The sequence below is a fragment of the Ammospiza nelsoni genome, chromosome 5 (genome assembly GCF_027579445.1).
Source record: "Ammospiza nelsoni isolate bAmmNel1 chromosome 5, bAmmNel1.pri, whole genome shotgun sequence".
Taxonomy (NCBI): domain Eukaryota; kingdom Metazoa; phylum Chordata; class Aves; order Passeriformes; family Passerellidae; genus Ammospiza; species Ammospiza nelsoni.
In genome coordinates this window covers 39,163,787-39,176,364 of record NC_080637.1, presented here as the reverse complement: position 1 = coordinate 39,176,364, position 12,578 = coordinate 39,163,787, and the positions used below count along the sequence as shown (strand labels likewise).

At 36.0% G+C, this 12,578-nt stretch overlaps 1 protein-coding gene across 1 annotated transcript in view; it reads right to left on the bottom strand.

Moving 5' to 3' along the window:
• Positions 1 to 12,578, bottom strand: part of OTOGL (otogelin like) — a 91,602-nt gene that overhangs the window by 31,495 nt on the left and 47,529 nt on the right. Inside the window, exons 28-35 of the mRNA XM_059472559.1 lie at positions 11,606 to 11,725; positions 9,275 to 9,391; positions 6,394 to 6,550; positions 5,843 to 5,869; positions 4,236 to 4,403; positions 2,392 to 2,670; positions 1,646 to 1,763; positions 394 to 473 (exon numbers count right to left, since the gene is read on the bottom strand). Of these exons, the coding sequence (XP_059328542.1) occupies positions 394 to 473; positions 1,646 to 1,763; positions 2,392 to 2,670; positions 4,236 to 4,403; positions 5,843 to 5,869; positions 6,394 to 6,550; positions 9,275 to 9,391; positions 11,606 to 11,725 (1,066 nt within the window). The remainder of the gene's footprint in view (positions 1 to 393; positions 474 to 1,645; positions 1,764 to 2,391; positions 2,671 to 4,235; positions 4,404 to 5,842; positions 5,870 to 6,393; positions 6,551 to 9,274; positions 9,392 to 11,605; positions 11,726 to 12,578) is intronic.

Sequence of the window (12,578 nt, the reverse complement as noted above, 5' to 3'; positions counted from 1 at the left end):
GAGCTGAATTTGTTAGTGGTGTGTCATCCTCTGAAAAGACTGAACTTTTGCTACAGCTGTATGTCTTTCATTTGGAATCTCTCCCTTATATATGTGTAATGTACTAGCATTATATAGTCAAATATAGTTGTTCTGAGTATAACATAATCACAAAAGGTTATATATAACCCACTATTTGAGAAATATGAGAATTCAATGTAAAATATAACTTTTTGAATGCAGAAGCTGTAGTTTGGATGACTGGGGATGAAGTCTATGTCCAAGAGGAACAATCTTCAACAGAAATATGTTCTGAGAAAGCTTTTAATTTTAAAAAAATTACATTTGATTAATTCTTTCCTAGGATCTTGGAGTAATTCATAACAGTAGATCAACATTATAAAGTATACTCACAGTCTTCTGGATAAACACATCTAAGTGTGATCTCATCAAGGATCATGTTTTTGGGACAGTATGGCATGCATCCTTCAACCCTTCAAAATATTGTATAGTCAATTCTAGAGCCACAGTAGAATTATAAGTTAATTTTAAATTATTTTACTTTGTCTAAACAAACCATTAGAATGTCTTATCAGAGTTCTGAGGACTTTCCTATGAAATTATGAACATAGAATGTTGAGGCATTTCAAGTTCGCAAAGTTATTTGGCAGCATAATTCTATGTCCAAACTGTTAACAATTATTTGCATAGGCTGATTAATACGATGTGTGGACCATTTTTCTTCCCCAACCAGGTGTAAGTTTAGATCCTTAAACAGAAATGTATTTCACAGAATGATGAACTTGTCTACAAGACTTTTATTTTATCCAAATATGTTCATTTGAGATATTAAAATATTTAGATTGACTCCATACTCCATAAAGCCTTTCTCTTGTGTCCTTTCAACATAGGAGAATGCAGACAAATCACCATATTCCTATGTCTTTTTTATTCTGGGGGACTTTTCAATGGGAAAATCATTACATTAACAACCAATGTTCCCATATGGAAAAAGCTAAGAATACCAACAGAGAAAATTAATCATGTTTGTAGTATTACTAATTATAAATTGCATATACCTAGGGAGTCTGGAATCTAAAATATCCTTTCTTTTCCACCACATTGTGCCTTGAGCTTTTAGGCATTTTTCCTGTTAGTTTGCTGTGGTTTCATAGAGACCAGGGGAGAATCACTGAGACACGAAATCTGAATAAAAGTTCCCTCTTTTTACAGGAGAGGGCGTATTCCTCCCTTACTATTCCTACAATTTTTGATCTCTGTCATATAAACACCAGAAAGATCTAGTCATTTTAACATCATGGTGCGTTGGTTTAGGATGCAGCTATAAATCCATAGAAGGAAATAGCCTTCATTTAATTTAACAGCTTTCTACTTAACCACTACCAGAACCTAATCCTCTGGGCTAAATACAAACCCTCTTATTCTTGTGTTGGAAAGTGCATCTAAATGGAAATACATACTGTGGGAAATGAGAGGCTTGGTACAAATGATTTCATATGACTTGTGAGAGTTTCTCATAAGAATCATATTGCAATTTGGATAGTAAAACTAGATGGATATTGCAGCAGCAGTGATTTTCAGAAAGCATATGGTATGCTTTTTACGAAAAACAATCCAGTAGTAATATGAGGTTAATTTTACTTACAGAGGAAGAAATTTACATGCTGTTCCTTCAGGATCACTACATGTCTTAAAACAAGGATTAGCACAAGATTCATATCGCCATTCACACATCCTTCTGTAAGGCACAGAAGCACTGAGTTCTGAGAAGGAAAGAAAGGTGTTTTTTAGTGATTCAGTAGTCAATAAACAATTTAAATTTAACCCTTTTCTATAGCATTCACTAGGATCTTCAGATAAATGAAAAAATTAAAACCAAATAGACAAAATTTTCGGAACTTTCCAATAGGTGAGATTTTGTTTCATTTAGAGTATTTTAAATTTGTTCAAGCCAAAAGAAACTTCAAGCTTTGACAATAAAAACAGCTATTAATTTTGACAATATACTCTGTTTCAAAACCTAAAAGATCAGTTAAACATATTGAAGATACTGTTGGTTGTGGATGCAACACAATTACCAAATTAATTTAAAATAATAGACATCTATAGATTACTAATGAGATATTAACATACATTGTTTTGTAATATGCCACTTTCATTTTGAAAGAGCAAGCCAATGAATACACAGTTCAATGATAAAGTGACCATTCTATCTGCAAAAGTTAGAAAATAATAGCATTTTGAGATGGAATGGAAGACAGAGAAAAATTAAAAATAGGATAAAATATTTGTTGCTTTTGCTGATAGTAACAAATAGAAATACAAGAAAGAAAATGCTCTGAAGGCAAGCAGAAAAAGAATGTTTATCCCTGCAGATTTTGCAAAATTTACCTTCAATACTAAAACTACTGAAATGTTTGAATTCCTCCGAACCATCATACTTTTCCACTTTAATGCTGGATGAGGTGAGAATGATGAAAAAGCCTTTTTTACTGTGCAGCTCGAAGGCACTGAGCCCTGGACTCCAGAGGCCCTGGTGGTGGAAGAAGGTGGCTCGTCTCTGAAAGGAGGCATTTGCCTGCCACTGCTCCAACCCGATGGTTTCATTGTCATGTACATACAGAAAGTAGTTGGGTCTTTCAGCAGATTCAAGGGAAACAAGAGACAGAGCTTCCACAGAAGAAAAAAAATAATAAAAATGGTAAGATTTTCACAGAAAACAACATGTAATTGAGATTAAATCCTATATATTGGCTGCTAAGTGGCTCCTTTTTAAAACTGTCTTTTCACAAAAAAAAAAAAAAAAGCTTTATGTTGCACAAAAGAGAGTTAGAAACACAATGCAGGGTCTAAAAGAGACTCCAAAGGATCATATAATCCAGAAACACCAGGGAACTTATCAGTTAGACCAAAATTGCATTCAGCCAACTGCTACTAACCTTCAAAACTGATTTCTAGGCAGTCTCAGAGTGGAACTTGCATATCTTGGGAGTTTTTCTCAAGTTTGGACAAAAGTCTGACAGTTTAGCAGGACCAAAATTTCATTAGTAAATAATATCACATTGTCAGAACATCGAGGTCAGGTATTTTTTTATATGCAGTCATATCCAGAAATCTGTGGCCAAATAAGAGACCTGACCTCTATTTGCTCTACCCGAGCCACAAATCAAAAAAATTCTCTGAAAATTTCTCTGAAAAAATTCCCTGAAAATTTCAGGCGTTATAAGAAGACTGACTTCATACTCGATTTTCAACTTGCATACGGTCTTGAAGTTCTTTAATCTAGAGGAATATTATCTCATCCCTCATTTCCATATGAAATTCATCTGTGTACTGCACAGATATAATGAATTATTTACTTCCACTTTACATAGGGATTTGACAAGAATGAATTAAATCTTCTGTTTTATGTATTTTTCATTTTAAAATCACATCTAAAAACCTAATTTTACCACAGCAATAAGCATTCAAATGTTTGTAAACTTAATTTGAAATTTTTCTGTGGAGAGAGCCCTTCTTTATGTTGATTTTTGAGTGTTTGTGATTTTTTCAACACATTAAATTATTTGAGAAAGCAATGACAAAATCTTTATTGATTTAATTGGCACAATCTTCACATATGTGAAGAAAGAAAAATATGTATAGAAGGAAAAATATTTAAACAGGTTTATTTTTGTTGTATAGTTTGGGTAAGTGTCTGATAAGTAAAACATAGAGCTTAGGATTAGCTGTTCACCTAAGAAACTACCTTCTATGTTGCACAGAGATGCTGCTTGTTAACAATGCAGAAATGGATAGATCATTCTGAGTTGCACATTTTCTAGGTCAGGAAAAGTAACAAATAAGGTGGAAACACAAGGTAGAACCAATTTTACTGGAGGCAAAAATATCCTGCATTGACCTTCAGTGTTGATATTTGCTATACACTTGTGAAAAATTCACCAGTTTCCAGTTATACAAACTAATTGGATTTTTTCACAAAGTTACTCTATTCACTTGTATTTTGCAGTAATTCTAAAATAATTTTTGAAAATTCAACTTTAAAGCTGGAAGTGAGGTTTTCTAATACTAAAAAAAATAAAATTTAAATCCCTCCTTCATTTTGAAATTGGCCACTTATTCCAAAAACTAAAAATATCTAGACTACTTTAGGACATTTAGAAGATGTAGCAAAAATCATTCATATAGTTTGACATACATATCTCACCATTAGCAAAACTGCTGAGAACACTTACATAAATCTTTATCTTTGAAAAGACCTGGAGTTATCATGAAACTGAAAATTACATTTCCATGTGCTCCAGTTCTAGGCAAGGGAAATATGCTTCTGCTGGATACATTAGCCCCTATAATTGTGTCATTCACTCCAAAACTTGCCAAAATATAGGGTCCTTCACCAAGACCTATGGGAAGAAAAATTTTCATCACATAATATACAAAACTGAAGTCTTATTTTCCACTTGGTTCCACTTTGTAGTGGAAACATGCATAAGTCTGTCCTTGACTTTAACCCTGACAGGCAGCTAAGCACCACACACCTGGTCACTCACCACACGTCACGAAAGAGTCAGAGGGGAAGAACTGAAAAAAAATAATGGCTGAAGATAAAGACATTTGAATCATGGTTTGGTTTGAGCTTTGTTTACAGAGAAACAATGAAAAAGAAAAGGAAACCAAATAAAACAATTGCAAAAAGAAAACAAAGAATACAAAGCAAAGTGATGAAAAAGCCAAAATTCTTCACCAGCTGACCAACATCTAGATGAACCATAAGCAATGGTTCATAAGCATAACCATAAGCATAAGCAGTCCCAGAAAACTTCCCCTCCAATTTCTATTGCTGAACTCAACATCAAGTGTTCTGCAACATCTCTCTTGTCAGCTGGGGTCAGTTCTCCTAACTCTGCCTCCTCTAACCTCCTGTGCAGCCCTAGCTTGCCTACTGGTGAGAAGTGGGAAAACCTTAATCTATGTAAGCAGTAGCTACAACACCACTGTCATCACAAATACAAAATATATTATTAAATTCATGTTAACTATATGAAGAAAATTAGCCAAAACCAGTACTCCCTTCTACTTTTTTCATAGAGTCATAGAATAATTAAGGCCAGAAAAGACATTTAAGAGCACTGCCATGATGTTCACCATTAAAGCCATGTCCTCAAACCTTTCTGAGTAAGATAAAATTCCCTATTAAAAAGTAATTGGGAAGTCAGCTATACCTAGCAAGATGTTCATGCTACTACTGTAGTAGGCTAGACTGGAGGAGAAAAATATAATCTGTATAATGATCCTCATTATGAGATGCAAGTCATCCTAGTCATCAAACAGACACGTTAAAATTCAGGTTCATTCATTCATTGCAATTAGTCAACTTTCCCTTTTCAATACCTATTGCTGCCTATAAAGTATGTGCACAGTATTCAAATATTAGAGGGAATGACACAGGAATTAATTCTGTGAAATTAATATCACTCTCATCCTAAGGCACTGTTCTTTTTACAGTACAGTATTGTGAGACATGTGCACAAAATCCCATAGCCCATCAATGTCCAAATATTGTAGGTCCCAGCTCTGAAATGTACAGTACAAACACAAGGAAATGTCCTCCTAGAGCTCTTCCTGACTGCTACCATATATTGTAGGATGATGGATCAATCCACCTCCCTACTGAACATTATGAACTTATTAATGGAGGCATTAGGGATTGCTAGGATCATTCAACACAGCTGGGCCACAAAATTCACTCATTAAAAGTAATGTTAAAACTGCATACACCAAGTCAAAGAAAAAGCCCGTAAATTAATTGAGTTTTTAAACAAGAATATCAAATAGTACGTACCTTGGTTGTAATATTCACAGTCATAAGCTAAAAGAAAAAAAGCATATTATTGTTATTGTTATTATTATTACTGTTACAATTATTATTAGTAGTAACAAGAGAATCCGTGTATTTCTGCATCCCAAAAATGTAAAGCTCACTTTCAGGAGAGGAAGTTTCATGTCCCATAAAGTATTTCAGTCAGTGATTTTATTTTCTTAGACTTTCATCCAGTGACAGCAGACCTGAAGCAGGAATTATTTTACAGCTAAGAACCCTTCTTGCTGTCAAAGAAAAGAACAGACTGGGTCTCTTTGGAGCCCTACACAGGAAAATGGACATCCAGCCTTTCCCACAGTCTCTGCACCAACACACCCTAAGCACAGCCGGCCCTTTTCAGCAAGACAGTGAATTTGGGTGTGTAAGGATGACACAGCTAACACAGAGAGAGCTTGAGAGATGTGAACTATGTTTATTATCCATCTACTCTGTCATATTTGTATAACTGGGCAGGAAAAAGTCAGAGATGCCTGTGAGATGAGCTCTGGAGCATGGCCAGCCCAGGTACATACCACAGAGCAGAGGAGATCGCCAGTGAATCGCTGCTCCTTGCTGGCAGCACTTGTGGGCATAAGCTGCAATACTGGTACACAGACACTCACAGTCCCCACCAAGATTGCAGTTGCATGTGTCTGTGTGACAATTTTTGATAAAAGAAGTCACATCAATCTGGGAGGGGAAGAAACAAAAACAGCTGACTTAATTTCATGAGCTGTACATATTCCAGTTGCAGCATGAGTTTTACTTCTGGACTGACTGAAAGCACTAAACACAACAATAAGGTATTTTCCAAAGTTTGGGCATATTCCTACACAAATTGCACACTTCAAATGATCAGCTTATACCTAAATTAAAGGTCAAAAGAAAAATTGAAACAGTGATTACTAACAAACATGCTTGTCTACACACTTGCTGCTCATCCATTTTAAAGAACTATTGAAACTGGCAGTTCTGCTTTTATAAGGCAAACACTGCCATCTGTAGTCATCCTGTCAGTTTTGCATATACAACAACAAAATCAGAGCTGTGACTCTGATTACCAAGTTATTAAAGTAATAATTTATAGAGGGGAGATTTCCCAGGGGAAGAAAGCTTGGGACCACTGGTGACATTGTGCAGAAAAAAAATAATATTTCTGCCCTTATCAAGATTTTAATATAATTTGCCCACATTAGATCAGAAATCCACGTTCTCTAAAATCCTATCACAATATTTCATGATTTTACACGATACACTATTTCTTGAGTTTAAATCATCTTTTTTGTAATGTTTAGCAACATTTCCAAAACAGTGTTCTTACTCAACACATGGACTGTTTAAAGCAATGCTTCTCTTCAGTTTAGTGTCTGGTCTAGCTCAGCTCTAAAGACTCAAATGGCACACGTCAGATTACAGAAATACCACCACAGTAACAAAGCACTACTTATCTAACATGAAGACAGCTTCTCAGCTGGCAGTAGCTAGAAGCTGGCAGGGACTGGATCAAGGGCAGAGAGATGTTATTGTGCTTTCATTATTTTTCTTGTTTTGAAAGCAGGGATACCACTGGGGATGTGGGGGACACACATGAGAACTAGCTCCACTGAAAGTGACAGTAGTAGCTTTGTAGAAATCACCTAACGGCAAACTGGCTCCAAATATCTCAATCTGTCTCTCATGCCTGCAGAACAGCATCTCTCCATGGGTCAGCAAATTACTGCTCTTGTAACAAACTGGGAGCCTTAGGCCAAAGATCCTGCTGTTTCAGGATTTAGGAGGAAGACCCTTTTTTCTCCATGGTCAGGCTCCTCAGATCCTGCTGAATTCAGTGCTCATTTGGGCAACTGCAATCCATCAGTTGCTGCTGGGCAGAGATGCAAGATTTTGTCTCCCTGCAAACTGGTGTTGCTGCCTTAGTTGAGCTGCAAGGCCGCCGGTCCCTCAGACAGGAGGTTGCCTGCATGCACTGCAGATCTCCCACCCACACAGCAGGAGCAACAATAAGCACGTCGGAAACCCCCATCTTTGTTTTCTGTTCTTTCCCTGCCCTCAGTGTCAGTCTCTGCTCAGGCTTTTTTCTTGGCACCCTGTTCCCCACCCAGCAGTCAGCTGCACATGCCCTTGATGGGAGGTCACTCTACATTACATTTGCAGGAGCTGTACTTTCACATGCTGATTAATGGGTTCTAAAAACACATGAAAGATGTTTGTTTTACAGACTCTCCCATACAAGACAGATGCACACGTGCAGAAATACTTGACTACACATTTTGCACCTGGCATAGATTTTTTTTAGATAATTATGCAAAATTTCTGGCATAATATTTGCAAATTCTAATCACAACATGGATAAGATATAGAAAATGAACATTCAAGGGAAAAGATCTTTCCAAGTTGTTATAATAATACAGTTTCTTAAAGACTCTCAAAAATTCAATTTTTATTTATTATTTGCCACTTTGAAAATATGCTCATCACTATGTTCTCAGGCACATGCTCAAAAAATTCTTTACATAGTAACTTAAGTCAACATTAATAAATCCCTTGGGTTAAGCTGCTGCAACCTCCTTCACAGGCAAATTCCTAACCATGTTGATATTCAGCTTCAGTCCTGAAAGTCAGGAGGTTCAGCTGAGACAGCTAATGATCTCACTTAGTATTAATAATCATGAAGAAATTAAAGACTGAGATGAAATGTCATAGTGGTTCTTGCTTGTTCAGGTGTAAAGAAGCACCTAAATACCTTTGGGAGGGTAAAATTAGAAATAGAGAAAAATGTATAAAGCACGTCTTGCATTGATAATGGGTGGATTAAAATGGAATAAAAGATTACCACACAAAATAGTGTCGTGCCCATCTCGTCTAGACTGAACTGAAGGACATTCTTGTAACTTTTAACTCGTACTTAGCCAGATATTGGGAAAACAAGGATACCAAACCTCAGAGTTTTGATAAAACCAGATGATAAGCCGCCAAACAATTAAAAAGCTCGAAAGCAGAAATCTTGCTTTGTCATATTTCTTTATATAAAACAGGAAACAACAAAATAAAACCATTTGAAGTAAGCTGTAGGTGCATTACACATATACTTACTTTAGAATCCCTCAATTTATACAAATTTACAATTTGTATAACTTAGCTTCCTATATAGATAAAAGGTATAAATAAAAACTAAAGAGGCTAGAACCTTGATTATTCAGTAGACTAACTCAACTCTGTTACCACTTTTATGTTTAGATTCCAGTCTTGAAAGGAGCAAGGAGCTCCGCACAAATATAGCCCACCCACACAGAGATACTTGCAGGGCTTTACTCTGTATCCTCTCATTCAGACTGAGGGTATTGGCAAGAAGAAATTCATTACTGGAATTTGATTATTTTCATAAGAGCAATCTTGGATATTTAATAAACTTACCACATTGCGACAAGGTGCAAAAAGATCACTGTATAAAATTGAGCATTCCTTTTTTGCATAAGGGAACTTGCTCTGATGTACTTCACATGGTCTCAGTGTTTCATTTGGGCTCTTACACTTAAAAACAAGCACAAAACCCACAAATATTTTATAGGTAGGTGTGTTTATCACAGACTCAGGTACATCATAGTAGCATATAATTCAATACTTTCATAATCAGAAAATAAAAAATTTCAATTCTATCTTCTTCGTCTTCTTTCCTTGATTTATTTTTATAATTGAAAACATTTGCTCTAAAAAAAAACTTTTTGTTTTTTTTCTTAAGCACTAAAATGTTCTTGCTGTCTGCTCAGTGCATAAAGACAAAATGTTTTCTTTGTGACACATTATAATCATTACCAGAGCAACCAACTGTAACATCACAAACAAATACGCGGTCCAAATCCATCCTGGGTGGTTTTCACTGACTTTAAATGGAGTCATACTACAGATGGCTTTAGCTCTGTAAGTTCAAATAAAGAAGCAGTGGTAGGAAGGGAACAACTCATTAAAATATAGAGTCAAAGATCATCATGATAACTCAAAAAATGGATGAGATACAACTGGATCACTTCTAGGATCTCTTCACAAAGAAAAAAAAAGAACAGAAAAATATAGGAAAGGGACACTCAGGTTGGAGAACACGAGTTCATCTGAAACCATGCTGTGTTGGTGCAGCAGGCAAGGTGGGTGTAATGCACCAGGAGGGTGTGACAATGAATGCACAGGCATTGTTGGGGTGTCCCACAGCAGCCTCAGCTGCAGGGCAGTCACCCACATATGCTGCCCTCCTGTGCGGGTGCTCAGACGCTGCTGTGAAGATATGTGCTGCCACTCCTGGGAAGAAGGAGCCATTCACAGTGCTGATACAAGCACATTTCCCAGTAGCAGAGCTGGATTCTAGGCCTCCAGCTATCAAATATCCCTTTAAAATATTTTGATTTTTCAGAAATGGTGACCAGGACACATCTTTACCATAGGCCAAAGACCCTTTCTGAAAAAATCCTGAAGGCCTACTGCAGGGGCAGATGAAGTGCCAAGTCTGTGTGAGCACAGCCAACCAGCAAGACCAAAGCTGAACTTAGATCTTGAGCACTCTGTCAGACATAGAGATCAGGAGATTACATGAGATTTTACAGATATGTATCTCCACCAAAAAGTAAGGTGCAAGTCTTAACATCCTACAAGTTAATGTGCTATGCTAACACTATACATCTTTTTAAGGGAGCCACCAAATCAATACATTGAAAAAGAAAAATTAATGAACTTAATATCAAGTATTCACACATTTGTTTATGTAGGACCTTCTAGATGAGCAATATAACTCTACATATTTGCCTTGCCTGCTTACGAAATTTAAACATTTTATGTAGAATAAAATATATCCAAAGGGAGATATTGAGGCAGAAAATCCTCAAAATCTTTATTCCAAAGCATTCTTCCATGAAGTGAGAGATATTTGGTCGATTTCCTGCTGTGTCAAGGAGAGAACAGATTAAAAACTGGTCCTGACAGTCATGCAAAAGGACTGCGTTACAAATAATGATTTTTCAGGAGGTCCATAAGGTTATAAAAGTTTACATCTTCTCAGCACAAATTAATGAAATACCTATTCTCCTATGTTATAAACCAGAGTTGGACCATAAATGTGTGTTATAAACCATTTATAACACCAAATGGTGTTATAAACCATTCACTCCCTACAGCATCCTCCTACCTTCTCCTCAGAAACCAAGTTTCCATACTGGGTTGTGCCTGTTGCTGTTCTGAGCCTTTTCTGCCCATTCCTTCACCACCTCTGCTTTGTCAGTTTACTCTGTTTACAAAGTGCCACTAAAATAAATCTTCATTTTATTGTCAGTGTTTAGAAAGAAGCTCTTCCAGGCCTCTTTTTTCCAGCATTCAGATTCTGTTTACTTTCAGTATCCTGATGCCTTCCAACCCAGAGAAATTACAATTGTTTTCAAATTGGGATGAATCAAAAATACCAGAAGCATTGTACCCAACTTTGTAGAACACTGAAATGCAGACAGCTATAATTATCTTTCACAGAGGAAAGCATATCCTTCCCTAAAGAGATCATTTGGTGTCATTTAAATTCTGCATCTATTTGCTATGACATACGATATTATTAACACATTTCATATCTACAGACACAAAAATTAAAATATCCTCTTATACAGTGACCATAATTTTAGAAAATACCTTTACATCATGTGCACATAATGTGCTCTTTTACAAATTAAAATGATTTTTTTTTTCCTCTACATTCTTGTTCAACATGGGACTTACCTGTCCTAATACCCAGCTGTCTCCAAACACCTGTGCATTTCTCACCTCCATGTTGTTTGATGTAGTCAGATCATTTGAAGTATATTTGTCAAAATTTCCACACAAGCCTGCCAGTTTTCCCTGAAAGAGAAAAGAATTTTTTTCATACTTTTTTCAAACTTACAGTCGATAATTGGCACAAATTACACACATGGAATATATAAATTTTTACATAAAAAGGGTGAATGTAAATCTGACTTATCCTTTGAAAATATCTGACACTCTGCTATGCCTGTAGTTCCATATTGCAAATATCTTTTAACAGAAATCAGTGGTTTTCTTCCTTTTTTCCAGAACTTCTCCTAACTGCCTGCCTGTGAAAACAGACTGGAATCTAGTAATATTTTTTTCTGAAAGCTCAGTAGTGATTCCAGTCCAAAAGTCAAAAGTTTAGGTGAATTACATCATGATTGTGAAGCCTGACTAGTTGTTGTCATTAAAACTTGCTGCCTCTAATTTTAGTTCACAATAGCTAGAACCTTTGTAATAGCAATTATAAAAGAGACAGCTGCAACTTTCTTTTCTTGGGCATATGCTGCTGATGGAAAAACTATGTATACATACATACATATATAAATATATAGGAAAATAGACATTCCTGCACAACAATAAAAAGTAGAGCTGGACTTTTAGGGTGTTGTGGCTCACTCTAATGAGTTTTTTTTTTCTTAAGGTCTGCTGCAGACATCTTACCGAACTGTAGCCTCTGGAAGAAACAGTCATTGGAAACAGAAAGAACTGGAAGAATTTGTGTTCCTAAATGCAACCTGTAGAACTCAGCTCCCAGCTATCTTACTCAAAAACTGAAGACCTTTTTTTTTTCTCTATGTGTATTGATGGCTGACAAATCAACTTGTTGGTGAATTAAGTATTTTATGGCTATTTGGACAGAAGCCTATAATAATTTTGCTCTAAACCTGCATTAGATGGTCAT